General features: G+C 44.9%; 1 protein-coding gene across 5 annotated transcripts in view; it reads right to left on the bottom strand.

The window, feature by feature from the left end:
• Positions 1–21,155, bottom strand: part of cap2 (cyclase associated actin cytoskeleton regulatory protein 2) — a 295,674-nt gene that overhangs the window by 22,876 nt on the left and 251,643 nt on the right. For 4 of the 5 annotated variants that reach the window (XM_085988892.1, XM_085988893.1, XM_085988894.1 and 1 more), the window contains 2 exons: positions 17,882–18,047; positions 12,527–12,916 (listed from right to left, as the gene is read on the bottom strand). In XM_085988892.1, coding sequence (XP_085845018.1) covers positions 12,527–12,916; positions 17,882–18,047 — 556 coding nt within the window. The remainder of the gene's footprint in view (positions 1–12,526; positions 12,917–17,881; positions 18,048–21,155) is intronic. The other variant, XM_085988896.1, reaches the window with a different exon arrangement.

The following is a 21,155-nucleotide window of genomic DNA, read 5'->3' as shown; positions in this document are numbered from 1 at the left end:
CCGCATGCTAGTGGAAACAATTTTGCCGTATTTACTCTATCAAAATCCCCCCATATAACTTTGAACACCTATATTAAATCTCCCCTTAACCTTCTCTGCTCCAAGGAGAACAATCGCAGCTTCTCTCGTCTCTCCACATAACTGAAGTCCCTCATCCCTGGTACCATTCTGGTAAATGTGATACAAAGTACACTGTCAGTGAAAAAGATAAGGGGGGAGAAATTGGGTATGTAGCGCCACCTGTTAGCGCCTAAAGAGGGCAGTCAATGGCTGTAGCGTCACTGGCCGCGCCTCCCGCGATATTCAGCGGGGGCGCTAATGGTGGCGTTAGCCTGTTGCGCTGCGCCGCCACCGATGACGTCATCGGTGTGCGCAGCGCCCCATTAGCGCCCCGATCGTGATATTTGGTAGCTACCCGCACCCAGTTCACGGGGCCTTGCTGTGCCGACAGTGGCGCAAGTTAAGGTGGAGGTGCGGGGCGGCCGCTTTTTTCGGCGGACGCCTGCCAGCACCTCCGTCCCCGGCCTCCTGATCCCCCCCCCCCCCGGCATTGCCGGCTGTTTCCCGAGAGCCCAGCACTTCTCCTCGGTGCCGAGCTCTTTTGCCGGCACTCGCGATCGGGGATCGCGCTGTTGCAGGCCCCTCCCCTTTAACAATGGGAGGAAGGCCTGCAGTACCGCAGCGCGCCGTGCCGCAGCGTGTGGCGCTGTGGCACGTTGTGCTGCAATATTCAGTTTCAACGCCCTAAGAGGGACGTGGAGCGCCTCGAGCCTCGCCCGTGTCCCTCTAGGGGCGCTGAAACTGAATTTCTGGCGATCGGTATTACTCCGAACGCTGCGCAAAAATCAGCGCCCAGGCGAACTTGGCGCCTCAACCGAATTTCTAGGCCAAGGTGGTGTATTAAAAAGCCACTTCAGTAAATGGCATCAAACTAATAACTGAACATAAAAATAGAAAATGCTGGAAAAACTCAGCAGGTCAGGCAGCTTCTGTGGAGAGAGAAACAGAGTTAACGTTTCAGCTCGATGAACTGGCGAAGGATCATCGACCTAAAACGTTAACTCTGTTTCTCTCTCCACAGATGCTGCCTGACCTGCTGAGTATCTCCAGCATTTTCTGTTTTTATTTCAGATTTCCAGCATCCGCAGTATTTTGCTTTTGTAATAACTGAACATGGTTGAAACAAATGTTAATTTACTGGCGTTTACCACAGCTGGTTTACTGCTGAAATTGGTAACCTGTTCGCACAGCTAACATCGACACATCAGTTTCCCCAGAGCTCAACTAGTCTGATCTTTATAACAAAATCATTTAGAAATCAAAAGTCTTGCACAGGATCCAAAAGAAACACACACGGCCAAATGGGTGGGAAAAAACACACACTAAAAAATCCCAAATACAATCCAAGTCCAAATCATATTCTGTGCACACACACACTCTACAGTTTGTACACGTGTCAGCCTTGGCTCATTGGTAGCACTCTCACTTCAGAGTCAGTGGGTTCAAACCCCACTCCAGAGACTTGAGCACACAATCTAGGCTGACACTTCTTTGTAGCACCAAGGGAGTGCTGCCCCATCAGAGGTCTTGTCTTTCGGTTGAGATGTTAAACTGAGGCCCCATATACCTGAAAGATCTCGTGGGACTGTTCACAGAAAAGCAAGGGAATTCTCTCTGGTGACCTGGACAACATTCCTTCTTCAGTTGCCACCACCAAAACAGATTATCTGGTCATTATTTCAAAGCTGCTTGTGCGATCTTGCTGTGCGAAAACTAGCTGCCATGTTACACTTAAAAAAGTAATACATAGGAAGCTTTTTGCGGTATCCTGAGGACATGAAAGGTACTATGTAAATGTAAGTTTGTTCTTTATTTATTCCAAGAATATTCTTTGCTTCTCAATCCCTCCAATTCCATTTTTTTTCGTGCCCAGAACCATCATTGTTGAATGGAACAGAACCTCCTCTCTTTGCTGTGGTATGGATCCATAGGCAACTTGAACTAGTAGCTATCATTCATGTGAGAGCTTCAACAGTCTTAGGAGGTTATTCAGCTATAGGAGGCATCATAACCGAGCTCGACATTGTCCTCATCTGACACACACACACACACATACTCACACACTCTTTCAAAGTAGGGGCAGCTGGATAGTGATACGTTGAGTTGATTTTTATCTGTCCTTATTAGTCCAGGGGTACTGAGGTCAATTGTAACGACCCAACTGTTAGCAAAGTTAACTCAGCACAGATCGGCGATTGAACCAGGAACCTTCTATTTGGCTCTCACACCAGGAATAGTCTGTTGATTCAGTTTTCTAAATAACCAACACACATGGCTGGAATTTGCAGTGGGTAATAATGGTTCACTGTTATTACCCCTCCGAAACGGATCGCAACTTCAGGATTTACCACATGCGCATCTAAATGCGGAAATCCTGAAGTTGCAGTGAGTCATTCACTGCTCTGACACTGGCTGTGCTGTGAACCCCCATGGCTGGCAATCAGTGTAATCAGTGAAACTGATGAAAACTTGGGCCTTTCCGCGGTAATATCGCTGTTAAATACCCCATTAAATGTTAAACCTTGTTGGATTCTGTGTAACTGGGGTTTTAACAGCGTATTGACTGCTAAACAAACATTGTGGCCCTGAAAAACTAATTTTTATATTTGTGGAGTGTCAAATTTCTCCATTATGATAAAAATTACAATTTTTAAAAAAACTTTTAAAAGTTTGTTTATGATATTTCAGGTTCTACCTTATCCCCATGTGAGAGTCCCAATCTTTGTTTCGCTCTCTGTAACAATTTTTAAAAAGTCCGGATAAAAGCAGCTTCTCATTTCCTGGTTTCCTGTCTGTGAGAATTCTGCGACGCAATTGGCTGGTTCGACAGCTTGTTGACATCACAGCAGTATCACTCTAGAGATTCCCACTTCAGGGTGCTGAAATCACTTGAATGTCAAAAAAGGCAAATTTCTCACCACACAGATCATGAGATCTCTGTGGACAGCTTTCTTCGGGGCCAGCAGCGAGCGCCTTTGCTTCGCTGTTAACCGCAAATTCCGGGCCATTATGTACTTCACACAAGAGTGTAAACATCCTAACAATTTGCATCACTGACACTTACCCCTAGAGGGCGCACACATCTAATATTCCTGACTGCTGGGAGACAGTTATGAGATTCTACGAGTTGTTCCCAAACAGGTACAGGCAGGGCTTTCACTGTTTTTTGAGTTATACATAGAAGTTGCAAAATGGAAACAGTCCATTTCTCAACTAATCCTTGTCAGCATTAACTCTCCACGCAAGCAAATAGTTCTAGTCACATTTACCCACTCTGTTTCTACATCCTTTCATTCTCTTTTCCTTCATCCACCTATCCAATTTAATCGTGAATTATTGATAGTTTTTGCCTGAACCATTAAACCTGAAAATGACTTTCACAACCCTCTGTGTAAAGAAGTTTCTCTCTCGACTAAATCTCTTAGTTAATCTTGTATCATAAGTTACCACAATTTCGAGCCACTTGCGCTAAAGATTATAAATTACAGTGTGGTAGTTCTAACTTCAAAAACTGTCACCTGAAGTTATACAACAGGAAGGAATGGCCTTTCCCTCGTTGCCCAAATTTAGCATGATACCCACACAACTTTCGAGCAGATCAGTGGGCTACACCAGTTTCCTCCACTTTTAATCATTTAAATAATTAGTTAATTACTAAATCAATGATAAAGGGTTCGCTGGGTGACACTCCTGCCTCAGACTCAGAAGGGTGTGGGTTCAAGTCGCACAGGTTACATCATGCAACCTAAACTTGTAATACATTTAACTTCGGTGCCCTGCTGAGGGAGTGCTGGATTGTAAGCGGTGCATTGTCCTTCAGGTGAGACAGTAAACCGAGGCTCCATTCGCTAGTTGTGATGGACCATTATGATCCATTCTTCAGAAGAGCTGGGAGTTCATGCTGTGTTGGGGCCAATATTCCTCCCAACCAACACCAGCAAAAATGGATCCCCTTGATCTCACTGTTACTGTGCACAAAATGGGGGCTGCATTTACCTGCATAACAACAATATACAATACAATACAATACAAATCGCTTTATTGGCATGATAAGGTACATCCTATGTTGCCAAAGCATCAAAATACATTTATGGTTGAACACATAAACGCGGTTCCATTCATACAGTGTATAAACAGGTATATCCCTGAGTTTATAAATATATTTTCGCCTTGTTTATATATACTCTTGTCTTAGTTTACTGGTTGTCCCTCTGTTCATGGCAAGCTGTAACATAGTGTGCCGCCAGTGTTACACAGCTTCTCTCCTCCCCCAGTAGGAATGGGAGTTTTTGGTTGTCAGTCAGATTTCTGAATTCAGGGCATATTTGTGAGAATTTTTGATAGAAATTCTCTCTGATGCCCTGATATTTTCCACAGGCTGTGAGGAAGTGCATCTCTGTCTCAACTACTCCCTGACTGCAGTGAGAGCATATCCTGTCTTCTCTTGGCAGCCTGGTCTGCCTGTGTCTGCCTTTTTCGATCGCTAGGCTATGTTCGCTAAGTCTGTACCTTGTCAAGGTTCTTCTCAGTTTGTTATCCTTTACCATGGTCAGGTAATCAGCTATGTTGTATTGTCTGTTTAGGGCCAAGTAGCAATTGAGTTTGCTTTGGGTTTTTGTTGTTTCTGCCCAATATGACAGATATTTTTCCTTTTGCTTAGCGACGATTGTGTTGGGTCGAATTCTTTGTGTTACCCTGTCACTGTCCTGGGACTGGTTATTGTTAGTATTGTTATTAGTTACTTTATTGAGTCCCAGGACTAGTTGACTGAGGGTATTCTTCTTTATGGTCAGCTCTTGGCATTTCAGGGCGTCGTAGTGATAGCATTGGGGGTTGCTCATTTGTAGGTGATTCCAAAATTTGGTGGCTCTTTTTTGGATAGTGATTATTAATGGGTATTGGCCTAGTTCCGCCCTGCATGCGTTGTTTACTGTTTTCCTTTGAGTCCGGAGGATACTTTTACAGAATTCCGCATGTAGGATCTCAATTGGGTGTTTGTCCCATTTTGCAAAATCTTGTTGTGTTAGTGGTCCCCAGACCTCACTGCCATAGAGTGCAATTGGTTCAATTACTGATTTGAAAATTTTGAGCCAAATGCTAATTGGGATTTCTATTTGGATTGATTTTTTGATGGCATAGAAAGCCCTTCTTGCTTTCTCTTTCAGTTCATTCACAGCCAGTTTGAAGTTTCCCGTAGAACTGATTTTTAAGCCCAAGTATGTGTAGTGAGTGGTTTGTTCAATTTTGGTTGTTCCTACTGTGAAATTTATTGTGGGTCCATGTTGTTTGGATCTTTGCTGGAACACAAGGACTTTGGTTTTTTGGGGATTTATTGTCAGGGCCCAAGTCTGGCAGTACGACTCCAGCAGGTCCAGGTTCTGCTGTAGACCCTCCTTAGTTGGTGACAGCAGAACCAGGTCGTCGGCATAGAGGAGGAATTTAACCTTGGATTCATATAGGGTGAGGCCGGGTGCTGTAGATTGTTCAAGTAGTTTTGCCAATCCATTAATGTAAATATTAAAGAGTGTCGGTGAGATTGGCGAGCCCTGCGTCACCCCCCGCCCCTGTGGGAAGTATTTTGTTTGTTTGTCTCCAATTTTAACTGCACATTTATTGTTTGTATACATTGATTTAATTACATCATATGTTTTACCTCCTACCCCGCTTTCGATAAGTTTCAGGAATAAACCGTCATGCCAGATGGAGTCGAAAGCCTTCTGGAAATCTACAAAGCATGCGTAGATTTTGCTTTTGTTATGGTGAACGTGTTTGTCAATTAGGGTCTGTAGGGTGAAGATATGATCGGATGTTCTATAGTTTGGCAGGAATCCAATTTGGCTTTTACTCAAGACATTGTGCTCTTCAAGGAAGTTTATAAGTCTTTTGTTTATGATGCTACAGAATACCTTCCCCAGGTTACTGTTTACACAGATGCCTCGATAGTTGTTTGGGTCGATTTTGTCCCCACTTTTGTATATGGGTGTTATGAGTCCTTTGTTCCAGATGTCAGGGAAATAACCGACACTCAGAACCAAGTTGAAGAGTTTTAGGATAGCCAGTTTCAGTTTGTCGTCTGCGTGTTTAATCATCTCGTTTAGTATGCCGTCTGTCCCGCAAGCTTTTCCTGGTCGCAGGTCCTTGAGTTTTTCAAGAAGTTCTTTTTCTGTTATTATGGCGTCTAGCGGGTTTTGGTTATCTTTTATGGCCATTTCAAGCTTTTCCAGTTTTTTGCGTATTTGGTGTTGCTCTGGTCTTAGTGTGTTTTTCTGGTATAATTTTTCAAAGTGGTTTACCCATGTGTCCCCATTTTGAATGGACAAATCGTCGTGTTGTTTTTTGTGTAGTGTTTTCAAGTTGTCCCAGAAACAATTCGACTCAATGGATTCCTCCATGGAGCTGAGTGTATTCTTAATAAATTGCTCTTTTTTGGTCCTGAGTGTGTTTCTGTATTGTGTTAGCGTCTGACAATAAGTAAGGCGTAATTCCTCGTTTTCTGGATGTCTGTGTTTTTGGTTTGATAGTTTTCTAAGTTTTTTCCTCATGTTATGGCAATCATGGTCAAACCATTTTTCATAGTTTTTTGTTTTGGGTTTGTTCTTGCGAGCTTTCAAGTTTGCATTTGTTGCCAAATTATCAAAAATATTGTTTAGTTTACTAACTGCCCGGTTTACGCCTTCTTTATTGTGAGTGTATATGTTATCCAGAAAGGTGTCTAAGAGAGCTTGAGTTGATGCATTGCTAATTGTTTTCTGGTATTTTTCCGTGTCGTTTTTGGCCCATCTGTACGATTTTTTGGTGTTGTACAGTTTACTGGGTTGTGTTTCTATGTTGTTTGTTTCTGTCTTTTTGAGAAACATAGTAATTTGGCTGTGATCTGACAGTGTTGTTTGTGGTTTGACTGTGAATGCTCTGAAAGAGGATGGGTCCAAGTCTGTAATCATATAGTCTACTGTGCTGCAGCCAAGAGGTGAGCAGTAGGTCGATCTTCCTAGGAGGTCTCCTATGAACCTACCATTGACAATGTACAGACCCAGGTTTCGACAGAGCTGTAGTAGCTGTTTACCGTTGGTATTTGACTGCTTGTCGCAGTTATGCCTGTATGGAAGGGAAGGGATGTCAAAGTGGTTATTCCCGAATACGTAATTGTTTCCCTGATTATTGGTGAAGTCTGGTTCTTCGCCCGTTCTTGAATTGAGGTCCCCACAGATCAACACGTTCCCCTGGGCCTGGTATTGGATAATTTCCCCCTCCATGTTGGAGAAGGTGTCCTCTTTGTAGTACGGGGAATCGATTGGAGGGATATAAAGTGCGCAAATGTAAACATCTTGGGTGTTTGAGATAATCTCCCTCTCAAGTTTGAGCCACATATGGTTTTCGCCCTTTTTTATAAATTTGATGTAATTCTTAAGTTCTGTTTTAAACCAGATCAGTATGCCTCCGGAGTCTCTGCCTTGGGTTACACTTGGTAATTTATTGGAGGGGACCACTAGCTCAGTGTACCCTTGGGGACAGCCGGTGTGTCCTTTTCCTTTATACCAAGTTTCCTGTAAAATGATAATATCTAGATCTTTAGTTTCCTCTATGAACTCTGGGGTCCTACTCTTCACTTCTCGCACTGAAGAGCGTAGACCTTGGATATTCCAGGTCGAAATATATAAGGATTTCATGTTAAGTTTTATCTTTTTCTATGATAGGTTAAAGAGTGGTACGTGTTTGTCGTGTCTAAGTGTGGGGAAAAAAAAAGATCACCCCAGTTGTCTACAAAAGTTAATACAATTTGGTTACAGTTCTTTCTATTAATTAGTCCTTGATCCATAAGGCGGAAGTAGATGCTGCTGCACATCTGCTTATTGTCTCTTAATGGATTGTTTCTGTCTGAGGTATTGCGTACGTCCTGTGCATCTCTCCCTCTGTCTGGCTGGTAGCGGTCCTATTCCCCTGTGGGACAGGAGTGGTGCAGGTCTGATAATATTGTTTTGCATGGGGATCCTCTCCGGTCTCGGTTGGTGTGGTGGTGGTCTTTGTAGTGTTCCTGATATGTACCCCGCTGATCTCTGGTGGTCGGCGGGGGGTCCTCTTGGAGTCTGGGTATGGACCCGGTTAAAAGCGACGTCCTTCAGGGCTTTAGCAAAGATCGATATTTTTTGCCTTTGGATGTGGACGTGGTCGTAAAGACATTCTTCATCGAGGGTGGGGTGTTGGGCCAGGTGTACGTTGTGGTTTGATTCACATTCTGTTGCTATGCTGGCATTTATCTCATGAATTGTGTTGTTGTTGAAGTCTGTTCTCGGCAATATTGTGGAAACAGTGATTCTAGTGTTTGGAAATGTACTGCTTGCCTTCCTAATCATTGCTCTGAGCGATGTTGCTACCTCTTTCTGTTTGGCCTTTCGGTCATTTGTGCCCGTGTGTATTATTATGTGTTGGGGGGAGCCTAATCTGGCTTTGGTCAGCCATCCCATGGCTCTGTCTGTTGTTGGGCACCAAATCTTTTCTACTTTACTTCTAGGGAAGAGCTTTTTCTCCCATAGAAATTTCCCATTTGAGTCTATGAGTATTACGACGTCAGCCTTGTTTGTGTTTACTGTCTGGTGGCTTTCGCCTGGACTCATAGTGTGTGTGCTGGGCTGGGGTGTCTGGTGTGTGCGTACCTCTTGTGAGCGGCTCGCTTGTGGTTCCATGGTGGTGGGGGAAGATTGCGAGTCAGTATGCTGGTCGGTCTGTGTGGCACCCCTTGTATTGTGTGTCTGTTGCTTTTGTTCCGTGTGGGAGTGCAGCCGTTCCGTCCGGCTCTGTCTTGTCTTATCTCTAGTCTCTGGTTGCTGGTCTAATGGTGTTTTCTCTCCTCTATGGCTCTCTTCTTTTTCCTGCAGCTCTTTCACCTGATTCTTAAGTAGATTCACCTGGTTATCAAGTCTATTCAGCTCTCTCTTGTGTCTCTCCCTCTCCTGCTTTTGTTTGTCGTTCAATTTGAGGACCTCCTCTCTAAGTTTAACCATCTCTATCTCTAATTGATTAAATTTATCTTTTGGTTGTATCTGGCTGTGTGATCCCGGGGTATGTGTCTGGTCGGCCCTGGAAGGCTCACTCACTTCCTGGCTAGGCTGGTTGGCCCTGGAAGGCTCACTCACTTCCTGGCTATGCTGCTCTTCTCTTGGTGGGCTGGGAATGGTAGGGGAACTATGTGTGGCTTCCTCCGTGGTAGTTATGCTGGGGTTTGTCAGTTGTATCGTGTGGCTGTGGTTCCCCGGGGTTAGTGTCTGGTTTGAACTGTGTGGCTCATTCATCCCTTGACCATGCAGATTTTCTCCTGGTAAGTTGTCAATGTTGGGGGGAGTGCGGGCCACTCTGGGGCTGTTCATTCCCCTCGTAGTTGATCTTTTCAGTGTCCTGAAGGCCGTTGCAAATTTGTCGAGGTTGCCTTGCACTAATATTGTTCCGGTATTGTACGCGTTGACAGTCGTGATTGAACTGTCTCCTGGTGTGTTAATTTTCATTATGGACCCATTTGCGGTATTTTTTAGCTTAACACTGGTATAGTGTGATTTTATTGCTCTGATCCAAGCCGCTGGCTGATCTGAGTAGAATATGAGGTTACTTTTTGTCCCATTGTTGTAACAGTCAGTAAAGAGAGTTTCTGGTTTTTCTCTCATCTGAGCATGCTTGATCGTTTTTATAGCTTTTTTTGTGGTGTTGGGGGGAATCTGGAAGCGGGGCTGTTGTGGATCTTCTGATTCGCTCATTTTTGGTAAAGTATTGTTGATCTTAGAATAAGCTTTTCTGGGGCCCCGGGTTTGGTGTTACCCTCTCCCTGTTCGCGAACATTCCCGGTCCCCCTCTCCGACCCCGTGGTCCCTGGGCCTCGGCTCCTGGGTTCACCCTTCTCAGGTCTGAGTCTGTGAGCCGCTGTTTCCCGGTGCCTTCGGGCTGTTCCCCTCCCCCTCAGAGGTCTCTGGGCCTCTGTTTCGGCCTGGCTCCTCGGGCCTTTCCCTGGGCCTCCCTCCCTGGGCCCTGTACTCACGGTCTTGGTTGCTCTCCTTCTGGTTGCTCTCCTTCTCCTCAGAGGTCTCTGTGCCTGCTGGCCTGGCTCCTCGGGCCTTTCCCGTGCTGGATTGTTGGGCTGTGGCCCGAGTCCCCTCGGCTGTGCCGATTGCTGGATTTCCGGGCTGCGTTCTGAATCTCCTCGGCTGTGCCGATTTCTGCGATGCGGCCCGAGTCCTCTCCGCTGTGCCGATTGCCGGGCTGCGTTCCGGATCTCCTCGGCTGTGCCGATTTCTGGGATGCGGCCCGAGTCCTCTCCACTGTGCCCGTTGCCGGGCTGCGTTCCGATTTCTGGGATGCGGCCCGAGTCCCCTCGGCTGTGCCGGTTGCTGGACTGCGGCCCGAGTCACCTCGCCTCCTCGAACTCGGTCCCGATGCCGCCGACTCAACCACCGCTGCTGAAGCCCCGTGTGGCTGCCGTTCACTGGTTTGTGTAGTTCTTCTCCTGTTTCTTTTTTTTTGCTTTGGCTTTTTTTTTTGCTTTGGCTTTTTTTTCCCTCTATTTTCCTCTGGGTTTTTTTTTTCTTTGGTAGTCTTTCTGGCGGTCTTTTCCTTCTCTACTTTGTCTAGACTAATCTAAACTTAAACTAAACTAAACTAAACTAACTTAACTAGAACTAAATTTAATTTTAAAACCTTTTTAAAAATTGAAATGAAATGAAACTTTTTTTCCCCACTTTAGACACTAAAAACACTAAAATCTCAGCAGCCCATCTTCAGCATGTGTATTCACTCCGTCTGACACCCTCAGCATCGGCACAATGTAATTCACTCTCTGTGGAGCAATTTACAGCATCTTTGAGATAGTTATTTTGACAGACGTGCGAGTTTTATTTTCTTTAAAACGTAATATTTGGGAATCTTTGAATAAGACCAACATAAGAACACATACAAAGGCAAAACACTGCTGATGCTGGAAATCCAAAATATAAACATAAAATGCTAGAAATACTCAGCAGGTCAGGCAACATCGATGGAGAGAGTTAATGGGGGGAATTTTAACCCCCAAAATCGGGTGGGTTGGGGTCGGGTTGGATGTTGAAGTGTTAAAAAACGGAATCCTGTCCCCAACCCGCCTACTTCCGGTTTTAACCCATTCTCCCCGACCGCTTTCGAGCTCCCCCGCTCCCAACCTGCCTCCAGATTAAAATTCTGGCCAATGTTTCAGGTCAGTGACCTTTCGTCGGAACTGGAAAATATTTGCAATGTAACAGGTTTTAACCAACTACAGAGGCAGGGAAAGGGGGGGGGGAAGAAGAACAAAAGGGGAAGGTCTGTGAGAGGGTGGAAAGCAGGAGAGATTAAATGACAAAAGGGATGATGGAGCGAGGCAAAAGGGAATGGTAATGGGAAAAGTATAGAAATAAAAGATTTGTCTATTAGAGCTGTAAATGGCAACAGCAGAATCATTCCCAGCACCTGTTGTCTGAATAAATGGGAACAGCACTTGTGATTATAAGAACACATAACAAGTTTCTTAATGCATTGTTCTCCAACAACAAAAACTTGTATTTATATAGCACCCTTAACGTAGTAAAACATCCCAAGACGCTTCACAGGGGCGTTAGCAGATAAAATTTGACACCGAGCCACAAAAGAAAAGCAAAATACTGCGGATGCCGGAAATCTGAAATTAAAACAGCAAATGCTAGAAATACTCAGCAGGTCAGGCAGCAACTATGGAGAGAACGTTTCAGGTCGATGGCCTTTCATCAGGAGATATTAGGGCCGATGGCCAAAAGCTTGGTCAAAGAGGTAAGGATTGTCTTTAAGGAGGAGAGAGAGGTAGAGAGGCGGAGCGGTTTAGGGAGGGGGCCTAGGCAGCTGAAGGCACGGCCGCCAATGGTGGGGTGAAGGAAATCGGGGATTCGCAAGAGCCCAGAATTGGATAAATGCAAAGTTCTTCAATCAAAACTGGAATAATATATATTTACACTTTCGTGGGGACATGCTACTGCAGTCCCCAAAAAACTAGTTAAACAATCAGCTGATTTATTTCAATCTGTCATGGTATATCCACTTTTCTGATTTAGCGCAGCTTTCTGTCCTGTACAGATTTCTCCGCCATTGAACTTGCAGATCCACGAACAGGTCAAATAAAATTTTTAATTTATTGCGGGTGAATTTCCTTGGGGCTTCTCCCACTCCGCTGTCCTAACTTTGGCAGAAGTTCAACGGAGACCCCATTTATGCACGGTTCAATGGGGTATCCGATAAAGTTATGCTGGCGGAACGAGATAAACCCTGAATAAAATTCACCCCCATGGAGTGAAGCAATAAACCACATATAATTTTACAGGATTTTGTTAGTGACTATTGGTAAGTACGTTATCCTAAAGGGTCAATTGTACTGGTGAAGATAGCAGATGTATGGTTTAAAGTTCATACTTTAAAAGCATGCTCAAATGTTGAACAGTCGCCATACATTTTTCTTGGGAAGATCTTTGGTGCGATTTTCCGGTTGCCACGGCTGATGATGCCAGTGTCGTACAGCTGATGGATAAATAGGGCTTCACAGTGACTTCCACCCACTGTCCATTGTGTGTGATCTTCTCGCTGTGTGTTGTGATCTTCTCGCTGCGTGTTGTGATCTTCTCGCTGCGTTGTGATCTTCTCACTGTGCGTTGTGATCTTCTCACTGTGCGTTGTGATCTTCTCACTGTGCGTTGTGATCTTCTCACTGTGCGTTGTGATCTTCTCACTGTGCGTTGTGATCTTCTCACTGTGCGTTGTGATCTTCTCACTGTGCGTTGTGATCTTCTCACTGTGTGTTGTGTGTGATCTTCCAGATGGCATTTTAGGCTTCTTTGAAATGCTGACAGACAAAGTGTGAAAGGCCTTAATGTTATTTTAATGCAGTTAAGTAGATTTAAATCGTGCTGTGCGCTGTATTTAACTAAATGGAGTGGGCCTAATGAAAGCTCCATGTGCGATGGACTTCGGAAAAGGGACGGGTGATTTAAAAAAAAAATGTTAACAGATTTTTTTATATTCGTTGGAAACCCATAGTAACTGAATATCGTCTCCAAATTCACCGACTGTAATTGAAGCATTTACAAAATTTCGGTAGATTAGAAAGAGCTAAAAAAAAGTAATTTTTGTTCTAAATCCATTTCTGTGGTGATAAGATTCCAAGACGTGATATTCCCCCATTGGCAAGCTCCCAGTGGGAGGCCCAACTGGCCCTGGAGCTCACCATAAATGTATTTAGGGCTGATTCCTGAAAATCTGGCATGGTCGGCCAGCATGATTTTGGTGAATGCAAAGCTTGCTGCATTCCAGTCCTGGCACTGAAGCCTGGGGCTGGAAGATCTCCATTTTTATTTGGCAATCTAGATTTAAATTTTATTACAATGCCTGCCTTTACTCCCAAACCACCCCCTGGACTAGGACAGCTATCAGGTGTAACTCTCAATCCTCTGACTATGCCGTCCTATGACCTGCCACTGCACGCCGACCTGGATCAAACTGGAGCACTATGGCCTCGGATTTAACCTTCCTTTACTATGGGCAAGCTCCCGGCCTTAGCTTGGCACCTCACTTCAAGGACCCATTCACCTTTTATGGCGTAATGCATTTACATACCGACATGGCACATTAACATGAACCTATTTCTGATGTGCCACGTCGGTATGTAAATGCATCACCCGCAGTTGAAGCAACTATCCTTGGTTGGTCACCATATTGTTCATTCAGAATGTATTTCCTGCTCAGTTGGGCTGCACAAAACAAATCTGTTCCTTTCCAGAATGATATTGGTGGCTATGCTGTACTACCTTTCAAAATAAAGGGTTTAAATTGTTGCCTGGGTTTAATTTTGCCAGTGTCCCCACCATCTTTACAGTGATATGAAACATTGTTATTGAGAAGCGGTGTAAATACAGCAATACTTGTAGTGTATTTACCTTTGATGGGAACAGGAGTAGGCCATTCAGCCCCTCGGGCCTACTCCGCCATTCATGGCTGATCTTCACCTCAACTCCATTTTTCCGTATTTGCTCCCTATCCCTTGATCCCCTTAGCCAACAAAACTCTATCTATCTCAGTTTTGAAAGCTCCAATTTCCCCCCAGTTGTCCCCCAGCATCCACAGCCTTTCGACTACCCTTTGTGTGAAAAAGCACTTCCTGATTTCCTTCCTGAATGACTTAGCTCGAATGTTAACATTATGCCCCCTTGTTCTGGAATCCCCACCAGAGGAAATAAGTTTCTCTGTATCTACTCTATCAAATCCTTTTAACAGTTTAAACACCTCGATCAAATCACCCCTTACTTAATCTACTATACTCAAGGGAATATAAGCCAAGTTTATGCGATCTGTCCTCATAATTTAACCCTCTAAGCCCCGATATCATTCAGCACTGCTGCCGCGCTGCGACCCACATTAACACGGCCACTGGTGGACAACCCTGCCCATACAAGCCATAGATGCTGTTTTCTTTACTCGCTGGCCTGTAAGTACCCTTGTGCAGACTGTGGAGAAGGCCCATCGGCCGCAAATAGGGTTGTAATCTGCGACTCAGAAACGACTGCTCATGTGCAGTTGCTTTTAAGCAGCAACCTCATAAATACAACAACAATAGAGAAAAAGAGCTCCTTGCAATTATACAGCGCCTCTAATGTAGAGACAATGTCCCCAGAGGCAGAAGGGGAAAAAAATGGATGTTGAGTCAAAGAAAGAGAGATTAGGAAGGGTGACCAAAAGCTTGGTCTGTGAGGTGGGTTTAAAGGAGGGTCTTAAATAAGGGGGGAGATGGAGAGGTTTAGGGATGGAATTCCAGAGGATGGGGCTTAGGAGTCTGAAGGTGCAGCCACCAATGGTGGGGTGAAGGGAGGGGAGATGCACGATACAGCATTACAAGCAATGCAACATGAACATGATGGGCTGGATTTTCATTGAGGAGGCGTGTAGGAGCCGGGACTACAACGTTCAGGGTTGTAGTCCCGCCTCCATCGAGTTGTGGCCAACCCACGCGATTTTCACTTGATTGACCTTGTTGAGCCCGCCTAGCGGGCTCAGCAGGACAATTAAGGACCACCCGGCAACAGGTGACATCACAGATTGACATTTCATCTGTCAAGAACTTTTGACAGATGAAATATCAGCGTTTGACAATCTGTACTCCAAGTTAATTCCTTCCTCTCAGGCTGATTTAGAGATCTCCCCAGAACAGAAAGCTGAATGCTGCAACTTTTGACAGCTCATGGCCATTCTGCTTTCTGTGCCGGTGAGATGAGGGACTCCCAAGTCCTGAAGGCAGGAAAGCTGTAAAGGTATGTAAAGGTAAGTAAAACTTCTTTAAACACTTTACACACACCAAACAGACTTACCTCTTCACTCATGCACCCATCACTCACCTGAACACCGGACATCTCGAACCCTCCAAGTCCTTCAGCCCGACGGCCTGCCTCGCTAACTTGGTGTGGTTTGGAGCCATCGGGAATCCCACACTTCAGCAATAAAAGTAGGGATTAGGCTAAAAACTGCCTGTTAACAGGCAGTTAATTGGCACTAATCCCCTTCCCGCTTCGGGAGGCGGGTCCCAGCACAGGTCGGGTATCCGCCTCCTTTGAAACTGGCACGGAGGCGGGTTGGGGGCGGGATGGGTTCGTGCCCCCCCCCCCGATTTCGAGATTTTAACCCCCCACACGCCTCCAATCCCGCCTCCACGGCCCAATGAAAATCCTGCCCGATGTATCCCCACCATGCTACTGTTGGCTGTTAACTTCCGAATTATTTGTTTTCTGCTTAAAAACAGAGCGAGCCAAATAAATCATAACCCAGTATTTTCAGCCATAATGTCCCTGGTTCCAGTATAAGACGTGATGAATTGCTTAGAACTTTCCCCGTCTTGTATTTTTCCCTTGTGACTAGCACAGTTTTATCTCACGTTATATGCAATGCTAGGAATTTCGGCTTTCAGTAGCCTTAGTTATGTTGCATTTTCAGTGTCCTCCTCCCCCACACATGGTTCGTTACTTTGTTACCTGTGTAATCGACAAGAAACAAGACCTGGGTGTCCTTGTGCACCAGTCGCTGAAGGTAAGCATGCAGGTGCAGCAGGCGGTTAAGAAGGCAAATGGTATGTTGGCCTTCGTAGCGAGAGGGTTTGAGTACAGGAACAAGGATGTCTTGCTGCAGTTGTACAGGGCCTTGGTGAGACCACACCTTGAGTATTGTGTGCAGTTTTGGTCGCCTTATCTGAGGAAGAATGTTCTTGCCATGGAGGGAGTGCAGCGAAGGTTCACTAGACTGATACTTGGGATGGCAGGAATGACGTATGAGGAGAGATTGGGTCGATTGGGCTTATACTCACTGGAGTTTAGAAGAATGAGTGGGGATCTCATTGAAACTTATAAAATTCTAACAGGACTAGACAGGCTGGATGCATGAAGGATGTTCCCGATGGCGGGGGAGTCCAGAACCAGGGGTCACAGGCTAAGGATAAGGGGTAAGCCATTTAGGACAGAGATGAGGAGGAATTTCTTCACCCAGAGAGTGGTGAACCTGTGGATTTCTCTACCACAGAAGGCAGTGGAGGCCAATTCATTAAATATATTCAAGAAGGAGTTAGATATATTTCTTAAGGCTAAAGGGATCAAGGGATATGGGGAGAAAGCAGGGACAGGGCACTGAATTTGGATGATCAGCCATGATCTCGTTGAATGGCGGAGCAGGCTCGAGGGGCCGAATGGCTGACTCCTGCTCCTATCTTCTATGTTTCTATGTTCTATGTAATTTCAATGTTTTTCACAAAGAGGAGGAAGTTGGTCGGATTAAAAACACAAACGTATGACAATGGGGTAGAGTTTCCGCTTTGGGCACAATTGGGAAATTGCGCCTAAAATGTGTTTGAAATTGCGCTGGTTAAGTTAGGCTTCAAGTTGCCGCTAAAATTCATTTGCATAATCACAAACGTAAAATCTTCCATGAACCAGCGCAATCGGGCAGCGTAATAGAATGTAATCATTTCTCTTCATTAAAAAGTATTCCTTGATGTAGTTAAGAGTGATAACCTGGTGCAGTTTTATTAATACAGCTGAAAATGGGTTTATCACCAAAAAATAAGCATTGTGAGGTGACCTTGTGTAAAATCGCTGAAAATTACTTAAAAAAGAGACTGAATCATTTCATAGTTTCACTGGTGTGACTAGTCAGTTTCTTAGTAAATTAAATATTTTTTGATATGGTAAAAAACTTTTAAAACGTGCCTGTATGCCTAAGAAAATGAGCGCAATTTGGAGAGCCTTCCCGAACCAGCGCATTTGGCAGAATCTTGCAACTGCGACCTGCGACCTTGTGGACGGAGCCTGATTCTGGTGAACTGAATCTTGAACCAGCTTAAAAGATCACGGAAAACATGAGGGCAAGTGGTTTTGGGGCGTAACTCACTTGCGTTTCAAGTTCACCGAGCTTTTGTGCTGGTTCCGCTGAATCCGCTGGGATTGTGCTGATATAACTACAGGTAGCAGGAACTTGACCATGTGTAAAAGATTCAAAACGATGGATGGTCAGGAGCCAACTCTACAGCAGTGTAGGTACAGGCAGCTTATTGGATTAGGTGACTTGTAACTCTGCAAACAGCCATTTATAATGATACAGAGTGGAATAATACACCGACAAACCATTTCTTTTTAAATTGAAATGTACTTAAAACATTTGTTTGAAAAATATGCAGCAACCAAGTTAGTAACAAAACACGGCTGACAAGAAACAGGATTTTGTTCCCTCCCCACTCCCACGTGTAGACAAGGATAAGTAGTCGTACTAATATGCTCACCTTTAGTGATTCCTTCCCCTTGGTTAAGCTCAGCAAAGAGCTGGGAACGTGCCACAGATGCCTTATCCTTTGGTGTTTCCGATAGCAGGGCTGGAGGGGGCCCAGGAGGGGGAGGAGGTGGAGGCGGGGGACAAGGGCCACAGGATGGTGCAGACATTGCGAGGCCCTGAAAACATAAGAAAGACAAACTTTCAGCTGCTGTTGTGACGGTGCTCACAATGGCATTAGGCACGCGACCTTTCTCTATTGATTTTAAAATGACTGCATCAGCATCTTCACGTGGAGAAGCTGCTTCATCACATCTTCACTTCAGGAACCTGTAGGCCTGGTGTTCTGCAAAATAATTTGCTTTACTCCACCCCCCCACTTCCCCAAACAAATGAAAATTCAATTTAAACAGCAAGTTTACAGAAAGCAAGGAAAGCTTAGTTAATCTTGAATCGGACACTTGGGTTTGTGCTTTCATGTTGACTTTTTTGCAATTCTTTTCTTCCCATTTGCAAATTCTCTCCCCCTCCAATTTCATTGTGTCTCCAATCGTCTATTCAAGTTCAAGAAAGTGGGGTGTTACAGACCAAGAGATGCAACGTGTCCGGTCAGTGGTAGCGGAGAGTGCACTATTATAGGTAGTTCTGTTAGGTTCCTCAATTTTCATGGCCACTTTCTGTGCCCCCCGCCTCCTTCCGTCCCCACTTCCCATTGCCCCAGTCTCCCATTTACAAGTCCCAGTACAGTAACAGGACTTAACACCACAGCTCAGGGAACAGGCAGATCAAATAAATTACCATCTACCTCACTCCACTTTGTATCTTACTACCTGCTACTATCTGCAGAGAGATCACCAGAAAGAAGCTGCCCTGGTCTCCACTGCCACATAAAGGTCGAGTCAGAAGGTCGTGGGTTCAAGTGCCACTCCAGAGACTTGAGCATGAAATCTCGACCGACACCCCAGTCCAGTGCTGTAGGGGTGCTACACTGCCGGAGGTGCTGTCTTTCGGATGAGACGTTAAACCAATGTTCAGGTGGATGTAAAAGATACCATGGCACTATTTTGAAGAAGAGCAGACGAGTTCTCCTGGTGTCCTGACCAACATTTATGCCTCAACCAACATCACTAAAAAACATTATCTGGTCATTATCACATTGCTGTTTGTGGGACCTTGTTGTGCACATATTGTCTACTGCATTTCCTATATTACAACAGTCACCACACTTCAAAAGCACTTCACTGGCTGTAAAACGCTTTGGAACACCCTGAGGTTGTGAATGGCGCTATATAAATGTAAGTTCTTCCTTCTTTTAAAAACATCGCTCCCCACATCTGTGTTAAACAATTTAAAGTTTGTTTGTAATGGCTGCCAGCCATTACTCCAGGCCACAATCACTTTCGATTTTTAAGCAGGGCATATGCCAGTAGTTGGGGAGATATCTGCCAATGAATCTAGTGGCGGTGCCTACAGTTACCACGTAGGCACCAGCCATCAACTAGTCTGTCACTGTCTGACCCACTTCAGTTTAAAATAAAACATACTGCACAGGTGGAACTGATGCCCACGATGGCCCAAGATTTGCATTGTGGAAATGCTTGACACAGCAGAGCGTGTATTTGGCAAACCACCTTTTTTGCCACTGAATGGAAATTAGCCTTTTGGTAGAAACAGGAGGGGTTTGGAAATAGAGGGACTGGCAGGAGCAAATGAGACTGAGCAAGCATCCACATGGGTTGATTATAAACCCAAAGATTGTGATGTATAAACACCAAAAACCGAGTAGCAAACTAAAATATTAGGTTCATGACCGTAGTCATCGGTGACTGTGATTACTAAACATGTGTTCCTCCACAGGAACTTAAAAAAAAAATGTATTAATGCTCGGGCTATGAGCGTCACTGGCAAGGCCAGTATTTTATTACCCTTGAGAAGGTGGCGGTGGGCCAGCTTCTTGAACCGCTGCAGTCCCGTGTGGTGAAGGTACTCCCACAGTGCTGTTAGGGAAAGAGTTCCAGGATTTTGACCCAAAGGCGATGAAGTAACGGCGATATTTGTCCAAGTCACGATGGTGTGTGACTTGGAGGGGAACTTGGAGGTGGTGGTGGTGTTCCCATGCACCTGCTGCCCTTGTCCTTCTAGGTGGTGGAGGCCGCGGGTTTGGGAGGTGCTGCCGAAGAAGTCTTGGCGAGTTGCTGCAGTGCAACTGCTGTATACAATTTATGGGTTCAGTAAGGAGACCACATTCTTGCATTGTGTTTATAGAAGCATCTTCATGTTACTTTGTTAAAATTTGAAATCAAATTACTTATTACTCATGGAGCCTTGGCCTGTATGGTGATATGTTGTTTTGTGCAGAGCAGGGCACAGGTTAGTAGAGCAGTTATCAAGTGTAAGTTAACATGGGCGCACTTGGTACTCTCATAGCTGGCGCCCAGAGATCGCCACTTGAGTTTCCTCTGGCTCACAAGGAAACAGCTCAAGTTGAGTTATCGTGTATGTAGACTAAATCCCGTATCTAATGTATAAATAGTTCCATGTATAAACTAAAGATAATGATTTGACTGTACAATTAAAGCAAAAGTGTCTCTACCAGAGCAAATTTTAAATATTTGAGCAAGACAAGACCCTATAAATACAAAAATTCTGAAGCAGCCAACAATTTTTGATCGTCTGTCTCCACTCCTGCCTCAGCTTATCTGCTGCTGAAACCCTCATCCATGCCTTTCTTACCTCCAGACTCGACTACTCCAATATGTAAATTTGAGCTCATCCCAAACTATGCTGCCCGTATCCTAACTCGCACCAAGTCCCGTTCACCCATCGCCCCTGAGTTTGCTGCCCTACATTGGCTCCAGTCCAGCAACGCCTCGATTTTACGTTGTGGTCCAATCCCTCCATGGCCTCGCCCCATCTTACCTCTGTAACCTCCTCCAGTCCTACAATCCTCCAAGATCTCTGCACTCCTCCAATTCTGGCCTTTTGTGTATCTCTGATTTTAATCGCTCCACCACTGGTGGCCGTGCCTTCAGTTGCCTCGGCCCTAAGCTCTGGAATTCTCTCCCTAAACCTCTCCGCCTCTCTACCTCTCTCTCCTCCTGTAAGATGCTGCTTAAAATCTACCTCTTTTACCAAGCTTTTGATCACCTGTCCTAATATCTCTTTATGCAGCTTAGTGTCAAATTTTGTGATTGCATTCCCGTGAAGCACCTCAGGATGTTTTTATTACATTAAAGGCGCTATATAAATGCAAGTTGTTGTTTGTAATGAACCTAAGCAGGGGTAAA

The sequence above is a fragment of the Somniosus microcephalus genome, chromosome 5 (genome assembly GCF_052327205.1).
Source record: "Somniosus microcephalus isolate GS21.2 chromosome 5, FLI_Smic_1.0, whole genome shotgun sequence".
NCBI lineage: Eukaryota > Metazoa > Chordata > Chondrichthyes > Squaliformes > Somniosidae > Somniosus > Somniosus microcephalus.
The sequence above is the reverse complement of the archived record's forward strand: the minus strand, read 5'-3'. Positions and strand labels throughout refer to the sequence as shown.